We start from the raw sequence: 15,972 nt of genomic DNA on the forward strand, positions 1-15,972 counted from the left end.
GCTATACTCAGTGATTTTATACATTGCTTCTATATATTCTTTCAGATTTCTGTGAGAACTTTCACATCATCTTTGAATTATGATAATTTACTGCTTTATTTTTAAAATTTCATTTGTTCATTAATTTTATTATACTTTTGAATAGAAATATTAGTAGAGTGAATTCTTATTTTCAACTTTAAGAAGAATGCGTCTCATGTTTCACTATTGAGTATATTTTTTAAAGATTGCCTTTATTGTTAATGGTCCCCTTCTTTTCCTAGTTTATTAAGATATCTTATTATTTTGAATAAGAATGAATGAATGCTAAATAATATTAAATGGTTTTCCTACATTTGAGATGATTAAACAATTTGTCTCCACTATTAATGCAATTAATTATAATATAATTTTTGCTATTAAACAATTATTAAATTTCTGAAATGAACTCTACTTAAGTATCTTCTCTCACTTCATAGAATATATATTTCATATATATAGGTTATATTATATATTGTGTTATCACATATAATATATATAAACTTGTCTTTATATTAGTCTATATTATATATGTGATATTTTCCCATCAATTACATATATATTTGCATACATGATCGTATGAAGGATATTAGACTATATTTTACATTGTCCAGTTTGCATATCAGTTACACAGCATCATAAAAATGTTGAAAAGCTTGTACTCATTTTCAATTCCTTGATAGTACTTTATCTAAAACAAGGGTAATATGTGACAGTGTTTCCTTAAAAGTTTATTTGCCTGTAAAACTGTCCTGGATTGGTATGTGTGTTTTTTGTTGTTTGTTTTTGGTGTATTTCTTATTTTTAAACCATTAGTGATATTACGATTTTAGAGAAAATTCTTTTTTTTTTTTTTGAGATGGAGTTTTGCTCTTGTTGCCCAGGCTGGAATGCAGTGGCATGATCTCAGCTCACTGCAACCTCAGCCTCCCAGGTTCAAGCTATTCTCCTGCCTCAGCCTCCAGAGTAGCTGGAACTGCAGGTGTGCGCCACCACACCCAGCTAATTTTTGTATTTTTAGTAGAGATGGGGTTTCGCCACGCTGGCAAAGGTGTTCTCCATTTCCTGACCTTGTGATCTGCCTGCCTCGGCCTCCCAAAGTGCTAGGATTACAGGCGTGAGACACCATGCCCAGCTGAAAATTCTTTCTTTTAATCTGAGTTTTCATATTTATTAGTATATGTTTCTAGAATATTCTTATTTTAATTTTACAAACTTTTTTCTGTAGCTATGTGCCCATTTTTAGTATTTACATTGTTTTATTCTTCTTTTCTTCTTTTTTACCTCAATTACTTTCTTTCTCGGAGCTTTGCTATTTTATTAGTTTTTTTCATGGACTCTTTATGTTTTATTTTTCATCTTCTTAACCATTTCTTTGTTTTCTATTTGTTTTTTTTTGCTTTTATGTTTTATCCTTCTATGTACATTCATTTAATAGTACAGTATTGTTATGCTTCAAATTTCTTGAGTTGAATGCTTTCATGCAAGTACTATTTCCTACACTGTTGAAAGTTTTTGTTTTTTTTGTCTCTGATATCTGTGATCCTCTTTGAATACTGTTTGGTCTCCTATTATCTTGAATATAGACTACCCTGTTTGAATGCCATTACCTGAGAATACTGAAAAAACATATGACTCAGTGAAAGATACATGCTGAATTTCATGACAGAGGAGACTGATGAGTACCTGGGTATAGGCTGCAATGTCATAGTCTGGATTGCTGATTTGAAACTAGCAAGGAGTTGGTGGATACTTTTCTTAGCCAGGATCATATTTCATTTGCGATGGAAAAGTTATGTCATCAACAACTAACAAATATGCCAATGGTTAGTTTAAATAATCTAGTTAAATGAGATTAATGTAGTTAAATGACCTACATGTAGTTGTGGGAAGGAGACAAAGTCATGTGAAACAATTAGCTAGTGATTTAAAATAATTTGACAAATTGCTTAGTTCAGACTTAAACAATTTATGACTTCAGAGGAGACAAAAACATTGAGAACTAACATAGTTGTGGAAAGTTTCTTATCCCTGTTTTCTTGTCCCTGGGATCTATGGTCCTCTTTGAATACCTTTTTGGTCTCCTATTATCTTGAGTATAGACCACCCAGTTTGAATGCCATTGCCTAAGAATGCTCAAAAAATGTACAGTCCCAATGAAAGATATATGCCGAATTTCTTGACAGGGGAGATTGACTACTGTGTACTCAATTTTGGGGGGCAGGGAGCTAGCATAAAAAGATGATATTGATGATGATGAAGATAACAATACCTACATACATTTTTGAAGTTTATTATATACCAAACACTGTACCAAGTACTTTATATGAATAATTTAAATTAATTCTAAGAAAAATTTTGATTGAAATATTATTATCATTATTATTATTAATGGTGGCAGTATAGCTGTGTGGACTATACTATGGTATGGGCTTTTCCTGTGCTTTTAATAATGTATAGAGCTCAGAATATAGGATGAAAAAGGATTAACATTGCAACTGATATAAATAAGCATGATTAAAACATAAGTGTGTAAGGAATGCTCATGGGATAATGGGAAGAAGAGCTTAACCAGTGTAGAAGCTGATCATCTGGTCACATGGGAAAAAGCATTGGTAAGTAGTGGTGAATCTCATTATGTATGGCCTTTATTACTACCACAGGACTTTTTTTTAAAGTAGAGATTTGGGGGGCAGGGGACTAACATAAAAATGATGATAGTGATGATGAAGATGATATCAATACCTATATACTTTTTAAACCTTATTATATGCTAAACACTGAGTATCTAGTGCTTTATAATAATTTAAATGAATTCTCAGAAAAATTTTGAAATAGGTGTTATTATTAAAGGTAGTAATATAGTAGTCATTATCATTTTTATTGTTATGTTCTAATTGTAGATACTTAGATCATCTCACATGCCTAAGTACATGACAGAACCAGGACTCTTAGCAGACATTATGCTTCTAAAATAATTATTAAAATTAGTCTAATGTGGCCCATAGGATGGATTCCTGAGAGTAAGAACACATGTGGGGTTGTCTCTAGGAGACAGTGAAATAATTCAGCTATGCAGAGGTAGAGGCTTGGCCTCAGGAAGTAATAAATCATAGAGGACTCCAAGGCTCCAAGCATGGGTAACTGAAGCAATGGGGCATTAATTCTGCTTTCTTGTATGGAATTAATTTTCTTTCCCCTTTCATTCTCTGTTTTCTCTTGTTCTATCCTCTCTTTCTGTCTTTCTTTTTTGTAAACAACTTGTGAGTAAGGGATATTCAGGATTAGGCATTTCTTTTTCTGTTCTTCAGATGCTAAATATAGCTATCATATTATTATGGAAAAGAAACAGAGAAGAAAACATGTTTTTCAAAAAACCATAGAGGATTTAAGATATGCTTTTATTCCATACCAAAACACATGCTTCAGTAACAAATCTTGTTAGAACATTGTTTTATTTCCACACATGTCCAGAATTAGTGCAGAAACATCATTTACAAATTTACATTTTAAAAGTACTTTGATTTTGAATCAATAGACTAATCCTTTCAGTAACTCAAAAAGTAACAAGAAATTCTTACTTCATAATTCTTTTGCTAATCAAATAACTCAACAACTGAGTGAGTGAAAGCAAGTAACTTGGACAAAGCACCTAATGCCTTCACCTCAGTCTCTCCTGTATGTCAATGGAAAGTAATGATACATTATTTCTTACCTTCTGTTGTGCTGGAGGAGAGCAAACCATTAAGCTAAGACATTCGTAGTGTAGAATATATACTAGCCAAAGATTTCCTGAAAGAACTAAGAAGGAAAAGATTATTTCGTTTTGATGGATGTGCTACTTGTTAACTAGAGTATTCTCATTACCAACTTATTTTAGGGACCTATCATTAGTTTATACTTGTGTGGACTTCCGCACTAAAAATGGAGCTACTAGGTTAGTCCAGATTTTCTAAGAAGCAGAAAACATTATATGCAAAAGATTTATTTGTTAAAGGAGCCAGAGAAGGTAGGGGGACCTGCCTTCAGACCACATTACAATTGACAGCCTTTGCAAGGAGAAAGGTAAGGAAGAGGCGTCAGGTTCATAGTTTCAGACTTTAGCTCAATTGCAAAAACACATTCATCCACACCAGTGACGAGTCATCTAGTTAGAGTTATCCATTGGCGGAGTCTCCTGTCTCACTAGAACAGGTCTGTAGTTGTTACACTATCCTGCTCAGTGATTGGCTAGGAGTAAACTGAGGAAAGAATGGCCTTTGTGATGGTAAATGCAGAGGGGCAGCAGTGGGAAATTTGAGCAGTGCATTTTCACAGCTGCCACATCCACATACAGTAATAAAAATATCACTATTTTCAATTTTGCTAGCCTTTTGTTCTTACTGAACCTGCCATAAAGAAGCTTTATGTCTCCTAGACCATAAACATGTCCTATTCTGCAAGTTCATATCTGTCTTCTATTTTATCCCTAATCCTGGGAATATGGGTCAGGCATTTCAACTATGTCCCATTGAATTAGGTTTTCCTTCGTCCTCTTCTGTGAGCATCTCACTGATTCCAAACTCTCAGTAACTCTAAGAATTTCCTTTATTTTTCTAAGTTCTTGCTATGCGCCATGTTTCTAGAGATAGTCATGTAAATATTTTGAGTTGGGATCACAAGAGGTCATCTAAATTGGTTTAAATTACTGATTTTGGAGCTGGGTATAAATGGGTTTCTAATTCTGTCTCCATTGTTTACTACCCATGTCAATTTCTACAAGGTGTGTAACATTTATGCCTCAATTTTCTGACCTGATAAAAATAGTAATGTTTTCCTTATGATATTATGGCCTTAGCATGTAGTACAAATAATGAATGACAGATACATTATTGATAACTTCAGCTAGAACTTATGATATGGTTTGGCCCTGTTCCCCACCCAAATCTCATATCGAATTGTCATCCCCATTTGTCAAGGGAGGGGACTCATAATCCCCACGTGTCAAGGAAGGGAACTGATTGGATTATGGGGTCGGTTTCCCCCATGCTGGTACTCATGATAGTAATCGAATTCACATGAGATCTGATGGTTTCATAAGTGGTAGTTTTTCCTGCACGCTCACACTCCCAAGAAGGTGCTTGCTTTCCCTTCACCTTCCACCATGATGGTGAGATTCCTGAGGCTTACCCAGCCATGTGGAACGTGAGTCAACTAAACCTCTTTCCTTTATGAATCACCAAGTCTTGGGCAGTTCTTTATAGCAGTGTGAGAATGGACTACTACAACTTACAACTTTTCTACACCTTTCCACGTCTTAAACTCCTAATTACGTTTTCAGTGGGTTACTTCAAACCTAGTTCCACTCTTTCCAACTCATGTTATCTTCAGACCACATCTCCTATATTATTGGAAAGTGATGGTCCATCACTTGTTCAGTATTTTTTGAGAGCCTGCTCTGTGCCAGGAACAGTTTTTGGCAATGAGCGTATAGTGGTGACAGACCAAGTCCCCACCTTGATGGAGATTACAGTCTATTCTGTGCAGTGTACTTTCTTAACCTCTGTGCTTTACACTTCAACATCTCTTGTTTATCTTTTCTTATTTCTTATTTCTCTTTTCTGCCTCAGTCCTGTCTCAGAGTAGATTGTTGTTATTCTCTCCCAAGATTAACCTAAATTCTTATCTAGCTTTCCTAGAATCTTACTTCAATAATGATTTCTTGATTGACTGTGTCTTCAGTTTCTATCTCCACTGGGTCATCTTTTGCTTTGCAGAAAAAAATTTCTCCTATTTCTACCAAAGAAAATCACAAACAAACCTTTCATGTGAAGTTGCTTCTAGCTTTCTCTTTTCTTCCTTCTGTTTTCACTTAGCTTTCACACCCTCAAGTCTATTTAAATAGCTCTTTCTTAAATATGGCCTACTATGGCCTTCTCTTAGCTATTATTTTCCTTGAAATCTGAAGCACTAATTCTTAAAACATGTCTTCTATGACACCGCTTATACCCAGTTTGCCTTCTGTTTTTTATCACAATATGTCATTTTTTTCTCTTAATGTCATTTCTTCATTGATTTCAATGGAAATTTGTTGAGCGCCTGTTATGAGCACTGAAGTGCAAATCATAAAACAGAATAAACAAATAGAAAACAATTATACGATTCTGTTTTCTATTTTTCTTACTAAAGCCTTAGAACTTTTCTCTTGGCAGACTCACCCACTCTAATTCCCAATTTATCTATTCAATCATAACTTTCCACTGAATTTTATTCCTGTGGTTGAACTTGCCCTCTGTTCCTTGGGTTCTATACCTGTTCCTCAAACAGCACATTTACAAACAGATGTTATTATATTCACCTCACCAGCACTTTCTTCTAAATTCTGTATATCTGCTAATGTCATCATCCACTCTAGCTTTAAAATACAAACTTATCTTTGCTCCATTTCTTAAACCTATCTCTGATTTTTATCCTCATTGTTATCATTTGTTTCTGGTTATTTTACTTCTTCCTTGGAGTATCATAGTTAAGTCCCAAATATTTTGAAAACCAATTTTCCAAATTCCTTATCCCTGGTATTCAAAGTCCTCTAAAAATTATCTCAATCTTATTTTCCATTGAATCTTCCATTTTCTGGTTTTATTTACTGTCTTTCCGTATAAACTTCCCTACTTGTGATTTCCACTTTCACGCTTATTTGACCACATGAAGTCCATTCCTGTCATAACATGCAAATGCCTTTTGTTTATCTTAACTCATGGAACCCTTATCCATCCTCCAAGGTTCAACACAAATAACACTTCTTTAGACCCTCGTTATCCTTTGTCCCTGCAGATACAATCTCTCCCTCTTCTGAAAACAGTAGAATACTTTCTCTTGTCATTCATTTATTTTGCTTTGCATCTCATCTCACTTATGAGATTTTGAAATCCTCAAGGACAGAGACTTGTGTCATTTAGGATACTGAACATACCACCTTATTCAATAAGCATGTGCTAAAGAAATAAATTAGTTGAGAAGATCTCCCTCTCCAAGAGTGAGAATTTATCACTGAAGTATACCAATGAAGCAATAAACTATATATCCTGGCTGAATAGCTCCTCTACAAGAACACAAAGTAATTGTTATGCATGCAGAATTTTCTCTTTCTCTCTTATTGGTGTCTTACATTAAGGGAGCACTTCCTCTGAGCCAGACATAGGAAGAGGGTGGTACCAAGTCATGAGGACACAGTTTTTTCTCTGGGCATGTTTAATACCTCTGAGACTGATGTGCATGCAAACGGCTACAATATAAAATAAAAGAAAATTTAGGTGGGAATTTACATTAAAAAGATATTCCAAATATAAAAATTGCTAAATGATTAATTGGTTTATAAGCATACTTTTGTGGAATGTTCTCTATGAAACTTTAAAAAAATCAAGTAGATATCCTAATATATCCTTGAATGTTAGTTTAGCAAACAGTGATGAGTTTTCTAGAGCAAGTCTCAAAAATTATTAAATATTGCAGAAATAGTATATCTACTTTTCATAAAGCTACTTGGGCTTCCTAAATGTCCAGTTTGTTTGACTGGGGCTGGAGTTTTGAATCACAAGGTAACGTAAGCTGTAATATTGTAAACAAGGTTTGCTTGATAAACAAATGTTTTAAAGACATGATGAAAAAGGATTCTGAGTTTTCTTAAAAAAAGTTTATAATGAGCTCTGCCTGTGTTAGGGGTTGTGATCTTTGTTATAATCCATACATAGTATGTGCTTAGTATATGTTGGCTAAACCATGACAGTTGGAGAGCCCATCTGTCTATGAAGTTCTATAAAATAAGGATTTTTAAATTTTAGCTTTGGAAAGAAAAGGCTAGTTAAACATAGAAGAGTTCATGCCACTCCAGAGACTATTAAAATGTTCAGATGGGTAACATAGTCATATTTTCTAAAACTTAATTGAGTTATACAATATAATATAATCAGGAGCTAAGTGATATTCTATAACTTTTGAATACTGATTGTACTTCTAGTTTTTCCTTGCTGTTACCACTGTCTCCAGCTTAATTCAGACAGGAAAACTGGTACATTCTTTATGATCAGAAAGGATTCTTGTGTCATTAGACCATGCTAAATTAATAGTTTTTATAACCTGACAAGAGACCAAGTCATCATTACCTGGAGGAGAACACCTAAATCATCTGAAGATGGCTATTCAGTGCTGGAGGAAAGTTTGAGTTGACTGCTTTAGATACTAAGTGTCAAGTCCCAGTTGGCAATGGTCAGGTTTAATGAAAAATGGACAGTTTCCACCCTTGGGATTGGTCGATTATATTGGGAAATGTATAGAAGGAGAGCTTGTCAAGGAAATTCAAGGAACAGAGCTGATGTGTTCTAAAGGGAATTCTAACCTAGTCCTCAGACTGAATCATAAATGCTTATGTTTCATGGTCATATACAAATGTGCAGAAGATAAAGAGGAAGAAGCTAAAGAAAGAGCAATGAGTGGAAGGTGTGAGAAAAAAAAATCAGAAAAGGCATAAAACTTATATTTCAGCCTATCATTTGTTGAGATGAGAATAAAATCCTGACTTGGGGAGCAATTTTGGTGGTGGTTGAAATTTTTTGATACTCATCTTTAATGGTGATCCATAGTTTGAGTATTGCACTATATTCAAGTCCCAGAATTCTAGCAAATCATTCTAGTAACAAACTATGGAAATTCATTGTTGTGTTGCTGGACTGGCTGAATGATTCTATATGTGATTCTTACGATTTTCTTGTAAAAAGAGACATCTTGCAAGAAATGAATTATTGCAGTTGTACATTTGTACTGAGTATGAAATGGGATGTGTAGTCATAAAGAAATTTGTAACCCCCAATCCAGGCTACAATTTGTATTTAAACATTCATTGCTTACAATCCACTGCTCCATACCAGTTCAATTTGGTCAAGTGTCTTCTTGAAGACTTATTTATATTTTACATGAAGATTTGTTATCATCCATACTTAATTGTCATTCCTTGGAACATTTCATATTGATTACATACCTACCTTTTGCATTCATGTTGTTCTGCCATATTATAATAATGGTTCTCAAGATGGTTCTTCTTTTAAATTAGTATTTTCTTCTATTTCTCCAGTTATTTATATTGATCTCATATGTTTTACTTGCATATAGATGTATGTGGCTAAATACAGCCTCAAAAAGAAATAGGAAATAAAAATGATTAGACAATTTGAAATAATACTGATAGCTAACACTCCTATATGGCTTACTATTTTTCAGACCTAGTTCAAACTGCTTTACATATATTGAGTTATTTAAGCTTTAGAACAGCCATATTAAATATAACTACTATTAACTACACTTTACAAGAGAGAAAAGTAAGGAGCAGAGAGCTGAAATAATCTTACTGAGCAAACATGGTGAGTAAGTAGCAGACTTAAGATTTGAACCCAGGCAGTCTGACTTCTTGGTACTCTACTCTCTACTTCCACAACTAAACTTTTCTTGGTTAAGGAGTACACTAAGTACCTATTTTACTTCAACGTTATATTTTGATATGATTATTTATTAACATGGGTGTCCTTCCCTGAGCAAATTATGAGATTGTAAGTACAAGAACCATGTTTTATTAAATTTGTTATATATAGTGTTCAATAAAATATTGAGTACTCCTGAATTACAGCTTATCATTGCCCTGAGATATTCTTTCTAGAGGACTTCCATTTTGTGGTTGTAGGTTTTACACAAAACTTTAAAATTCACAAGACCAAAAAAACGAAATTGTTGTCACTAAGTTGGATGTTGTTTTCATGATACTCCTGTTTCTTAATTATTTTTGAAAATAGAATAGCATGAGTGAAGTAGACTAGGTTTGAGTAAAACAACTTTACAATCATGATACTTTGTTGAAATTCTGTTCTTTTTATTACTCTTTCCTATAGGGCGCTGCTTTAATAAGAATGCTGGCTAATTTTATGGGCCATTCAGTTTTCCAGAGGGGTTTGCAAGTAAGTAAAATGCTTTTTATTTTCTTTTACATTTTTCTTTGTCAATATATTTCACAGCTTAGGAAATAGCTAATACAAAATTGCTGAACTTGGTGGAAAACTTTAAGATTTGTAAGTTAAGCAATGTCTTTCTACATGACAAATGAAAATTCTAGATAGGATACTCACGATATCAACTGACAAAACTTGAACTGTTGAACAATTAAGAATCTGTTTGATTTGCATTTTTAAATTGAAGTAATTTTAAAATATACCAGATTATAAATGTTCTATAAAAGACTTCCAGAAAGACTGCCTTCTTTTTCTTCCATTTAAAGATTCAAATAAGGTGAAACAAACTTTGTTAGCATTATTTGAATTATGTATTTGAGAAATCTTAAGGCTATTTTTCAAATATGTACCTTTTAGGTTTTTGTTATTTTGCTGTTGATATACATAGATTATTTGCTCCAAAGGTTTTTAATTGTTTTTATTTTTATTAGAAAATATGTTTTTCTTAAAAAAAGGAAGAAAAAGATAGTTTTTATCATAATGTGTTTAGAGTATGAAGTATAGAATCTAAGAATGAATTCTTAGAAAAGGAAGATTATTAAACTTCTTAAAGCAGACACAAATATATAAAAAAAAAGCTTTTATTCCATTGAATCTGCTGGAGTAAATCATGTTCCTAGTAGCTGTGATTGATGAATTATTTATGATGCATTCTGCTACTTAGAAGTGTCCTTTAAAGTAAATTGATGTTCACCTGAAATACAATTATGCTAAGACAGAGAGAGCAATCAATCTTATCTGTTCTTAGTAAGCTTTTCATTTTGAAATTTAAATAAACTACATCTGGGTCCAGGTCATATTTTAGTAGTATAATTCTATCTGTACCCCCAAATAAACTGAAAGATAAAATACAAGGCAAGAGTTAACTATGTTATGACAAACTCTCTCTATATACTTAACACAACAAAAACTATATATAAAAATAAATTTTTTGAAGAATAATTTCCCTCAGAAAATATTTTTACAGATTTGTTCCAGCAGGGTTTGAAATTTACTTTAATCAGCTCTTTCCATTAGGGACACCTTCAAAATAGCTGAATCCATTGAATCTATTTGCTGTATGTTAATGGCTCTATTCTGATCACATAGTTGGGAAAATCTTTTTTTCTCAAGGAGTGTCCTTCATGAATATCAGCTATCTGTAGGAATGTCCTTCTTTATCCCCATTCCTTTGTTTTTCCCCATTGAAGTTGTAGCATGACAGTTTCAGAAAATATCTAACTGTTCATAAGGGCAACACAAATTGAATTTGATTTCTTCATAGCAAGTTGATGTGAAATCATTTTCTGTATAAAATTCATATTGTTTTTCTTCATCTGTGTGTATGGATTTGCTCAGCAGATTGAATAACTGCAGTTATATTATTTGGAAAGGATTATTATTTTGCAACATTTTTGTTCATCCTGTCATACTTTCTATGGTGTGCAAAATATATCAATTTTTAATACATTCTTTTCCACTGACCCACTCCGCTCAGTTTTATATGAAACAGTTAGAATATAGCTTCTGACTCATACCGTATTAAACTTTCATTCCAAGCTTGTATTAATGTGTGCCTTTATGCTCTGATACTTGATTTGGTTAATTTTCAACTGAGGTACTCTATGTTTGTCAACACTGCGTTTCATTTGCCTGGTGACATCTCATTGATCAAATAGATCTGTATCCTTCAGTACTTTGCTTGCAGCTTTATTTATACTCATCACTCAAACTGATTTAGTGTATCATCAGCAGTTTGGATTAGTTTACAGTAGATCCCTACATCTAGGTGATAAATTATCATCTCTTGTGCATGAAGATGTATGGGATACATTTTGGAGATGACCTCCTGAACAGACACTTCATGTCATGGTGCTGAGTGGTCACAGAGTTGATATTAATATGCTTCCCATCCAGAAGGCCCTGAGGAGTCTTGGTTTACAAGTTGTTGAAAGAGCTAATCTAGGCTGTCAGCACTTACTTCTGCTGGAAAACCTATGAATTGTTTTTACATTAACCATGGTTATTTCCATGTTGACAAATGAAAGTTTACTATTTGCAATTCCAAATTGCAGATAGTGTGTTTTTCATATATATTTTTATTCTCCCCCTTTTTATTCTCCTTCTCTTTTTCTCTCTTGCTCTCTTTTCTTCCTTTCTTCTTTTTTTTTCTGGGCTCAGACCTTAAACTTCATGTTCCACGTAGGAACAATGTCTTAATGCTCTTTCTTCTTGATTTATTATCTACCTGAAATTTGTGTTCTCTTGCAATTTATGTATCTTTATGACCCACCTTAAGGTCTTTGGGAAACAAGGTAAACTTTTTAAAAATACATACATGTATATGTGTGTGTGTGTGTGTGTGTGTGTGTGTGTGTATATATATATATATGTAATATAGAAAGGTAGTAGGTTTCTGGGTTAGTTCACATACTCATATTTAACTTATAAAGTATCAGTGTAGATTCAACTACATTTTCAATTTTTTATAATGTTTTGTATGGGAATATATTTTAAATTTCCATTTAAACATATTTTTCAGCAAGAAGAGACTCTAGAGACTTTCTGAGAAAAATTTTGTTTCTAATAGTCATATTACCCATTGGATCAGCTATGAGAAAGTTTAGGAGAACAATTTCTTACTGAACAATCACAGCTTTTGTTGGTGATTTGTTGGTGATACCACCAGCAAATTAGCTTCCATTTTAATTTTTGAATTGAAAGTGGAACTGGACTGAATTGAGCTTGAACATTTCTGTGGCTAGATTATGTGTCACTAATAAATATTTTTTAAATGCAAAAATGTTTACATTTTTGCAAACTCTACATGTCTACTGTTCTATGTAATTCATTTCCCAAAATGATAGCAGGCATATTTTGAGAAACATGAGGCAATGGAATAAATAAGGAGAAATAATTCTCATTTCTACCTCCAGTTAATAGTGGTTTTCTTCAAGTCACTAGACCTCTCTTGACCTCTGACATTATAGTTATGAAATGTAAGAGCTGAACTAAATACTGTAAGATTCCTTTTATCTTTTATATTCTCTAAATCTAGGATTACTTTAATGCAGTTTACTAGTTAGACAATTTGGGTTTGATATATTTAATTTGGGACAGCTGTTTTAATTTGATGGACACATTTGTAAACTAGATATGCACGAGTGACTCCATTTTTTTGAATCTTTAATCATTTGAATATTAAGACTGTATTATATGACTATCAATATATATAGAACTATAACTGTAGTCAAACCAGATCAGCATTTTTGTAACAGGGAGTTTTTGCTGGTAATAGTTTTATTTTGCTAGTATCAGGAAATGACTTATATTTCCTTGGTTTTTATTTACTTGTTCACTTTCATAATTAGCTCTGGATACTTTATAATTTTATGATTAAGCTACAGTGATTTTAGATGTTATATGCTAAGAACCATTGAAATTTGTTGGTGATTTTCAGTGTAAATTTCATCTTCTAATGTTGGAATTTCTACTTGAACTCTTGAAATCTGCTGAAACCAATTCTATTTATTGGTTTTGCATTTAGGTATACTGGAGTTGGTTTTGAGAAGAGCCAGCGTCCTCCTTGATGAGTGACGTTACAGGGAACTCAAACAAGGGGAATTTACTTTTTCAGAGACAAGAAAAGTTACCACAGAGGCTCAGTGAAATTTAGACCTTCAAGGCCTGCATTCCGATTCTGCATCCTACACTTTCCTTGTCAATACCCTAACTCTCACATAAAAGACCTAATAAATCCATGAAATTTACTTGAGTTGTAATTTTGCCACTCAGAATTTTAAATCATAGTTTTCTTTTTGGATACATTGATTCTAAGCCTGTAAGAGATACATGATTCTTTTCACATTAGTCATAGATCTCTGGTTCCCTGCCAAACCTTCAGCTGAGAATTTAAAGCACTAAGGTTGTTGTTTTGGTTTTTGTAATCTCCCCAGTCCAGTCAGAAATAGCCAAGCCTCTCAAAGACTTTGTAATTCTCTATTCTGTTATAATGTTCTATTGAAACAGTCATTTGTTTTCCCAATGCTTATTCTTCAGTTTAGGAAACTATCGATGATCATTTAAGAAACTGTTTTGGCCCTGAAAATGATTAACTATCATGATGCTATCACTCATTATTAATGACATTACCTTCTTTAAATCTAATCAAGGCAGGCAAACAATTGTAGATAACCATCTCTGAGGGTCTACAATCACTTCTGGTACGTAATTCTGTAACATACTAAAACCCTTAGTAATATTTCAAGCAGAAAGGGAATTAACATTGGATATAGTGATTTTCTAAAACTTTTGGCAGGGTTATGGAAGTAGAGGTCAGGAAAGCCACTGCCAGCCTTCCAGAATAAAGACATTTGGGTTTCATAGGGAAGTAATACACACATTCTCATCTGCCGAGAGGACACCTGAAAGCCACTGGTAATACTTTACCCCTGCCTTCTGCCAAAGCCCACATGCCTGCTCTCTGCTATCTGAGCAATGACAACTCCTCCTTCTTTACTGCTATCCATATCTTTTATGTGTGCTTTTCATTTTGCAGAACATAAAGTTGAGCCTAACTAGCAAAGGATTCTTGGAAATGTAGCATTCAAGCTTCTAACCCATACAGTGCACAAGAGTATAGATGGCAGGGGAAGTGGTGGTGAATGACTAACAGTCTGACACACTTGATCCATAAATGTCTTTGTTCTATTGATTAAATATTATTTGCATTATTTTTACAGGTTGTTTTATTACCATATGAAGATTTACAAAGTATTAACTCCTTTATTCATCTCTTCCTTAATATTGTATTAAGACCATATGATACTTCTCTAGCTAGAGCAGAGAATGTTCTCAGCTGATTTCAACAATTTTACCAGGACATATGATGAGAGATATAAGGAAATCAAATCAACAATTACCTCATTTTACTAACCTCATAACTTCAGTCCAGTTGCTTGTGGTCTGTAATGTCCAGTTTTCTCTTCGAATGAGTTGATTTGATTATATCAGGATGAATCAGTACCAGTAATATATAAAATCTGAAAATTTCTAAAGTGATTACTCATAAAATAAGGATCTGGAAAAAAGACGAGAGTTTATTACTGTGAATAATTGTTTTGCTTTTTGATTAACTTACAAATTTAGCCTTTGGTTTGCATAATCACAACTGTAGGATCCTCATTCCTACCTCCCCAGGTGGGCTAATCCTCCTGGGATAAGTTAAAGTACAGCAGCAGTTTGCCTAAATTGCTTTTGATTTAAGACCACCTCTACATAGGACATCTGGAGAGCAAGATTATGTGTTCTCCCAACCCAGGACTTTCTCCTAGCAATAATTCCAGAGAGTAATGATGACTAAGAAAACATCTGCATAATACATGACCTATTGCAACTTAAGCGGAGTCAGTGAGAAATGCAATAGGCAGGTTGGCAATAACCAGAAACTGTCTCTTGCACAGAAGCTCGAGTTACACTTTTAAAATATAATATCATTCTTATCTTTAGTACCTCATTTTTGTTTGTGGTATACACATCTCCAAATTCCTTCCATTTGTAAGGACAAGCTAGCAAGGTCACTCATGGGTTTCATGCCTATTTAATTATACTATCGGAATCTGGTTTTCTCATTAAAATGTTGCAAATATAAGTAGAGTCCTTACTAGTGTAACATTGGGGTGGAATATATGCAGTGCAACCCCACTTCTGTCCTCTCTTCCTCTTGGACAGACTTTGGGATCCAGTGTTGTTGAATTTCCCTTTCTGTGTGGTACCTGGAGTATAAATATACTGCAATTTTGCCCTCTTTTTTTGTCTGTCTCTATAGAAGTTCTTGGTGAGTTCACAAAGCTCCCTGAAATATTCCCTTCTCCTATAAATAAATATTTTATCTAAATTCCTTCTCTAATAAAAATTTCTCACCTTATAGCATCTTTCGGTAATT

At 33.5% G+C, this 15,972-nt stretch overlaps 1 protein-coding gene across 2 annotated transcripts in view; it reads left to right on the forward strand.

Moving 5' to 3' along the window:
• The window catches only part of TRHDE (thyrotropin releasing hormone degrading enzyme), a 395,923-nt gene that overhangs the window by 258,341 nt on the left and 121,610 nt on the right, over positions 1-15,972 (forward strand). For both annotated transcript variants that reach the window (XM_032170751.2, XM_058425822.1), the window contains exon 7: positions 9,933-9,998. In XM_032170751.2, coding sequence (XP_032026642.1) covers positions 9,933-9,998 — 66 coding nt within the window. The remainder of the gene's footprint in view (positions 1-9,932; positions 9,999-15,972) is intronic.

The sequence above is a fragment of the Hylobates moloch genome, unplaced genomic scaffold (genome assembly GCF_009828535.3).
Source record: "Hylobates moloch isolate HMO894 unplaced genomic scaffold, HMol_V3 SCAFFOLD_12, whole genome shotgun sequence".
Lineage (NCBI taxonomy): Eukaryota > Metazoa > Chordata > Mammalia > Primates > Hylobatidae > Hylobates > Hylobates moloch.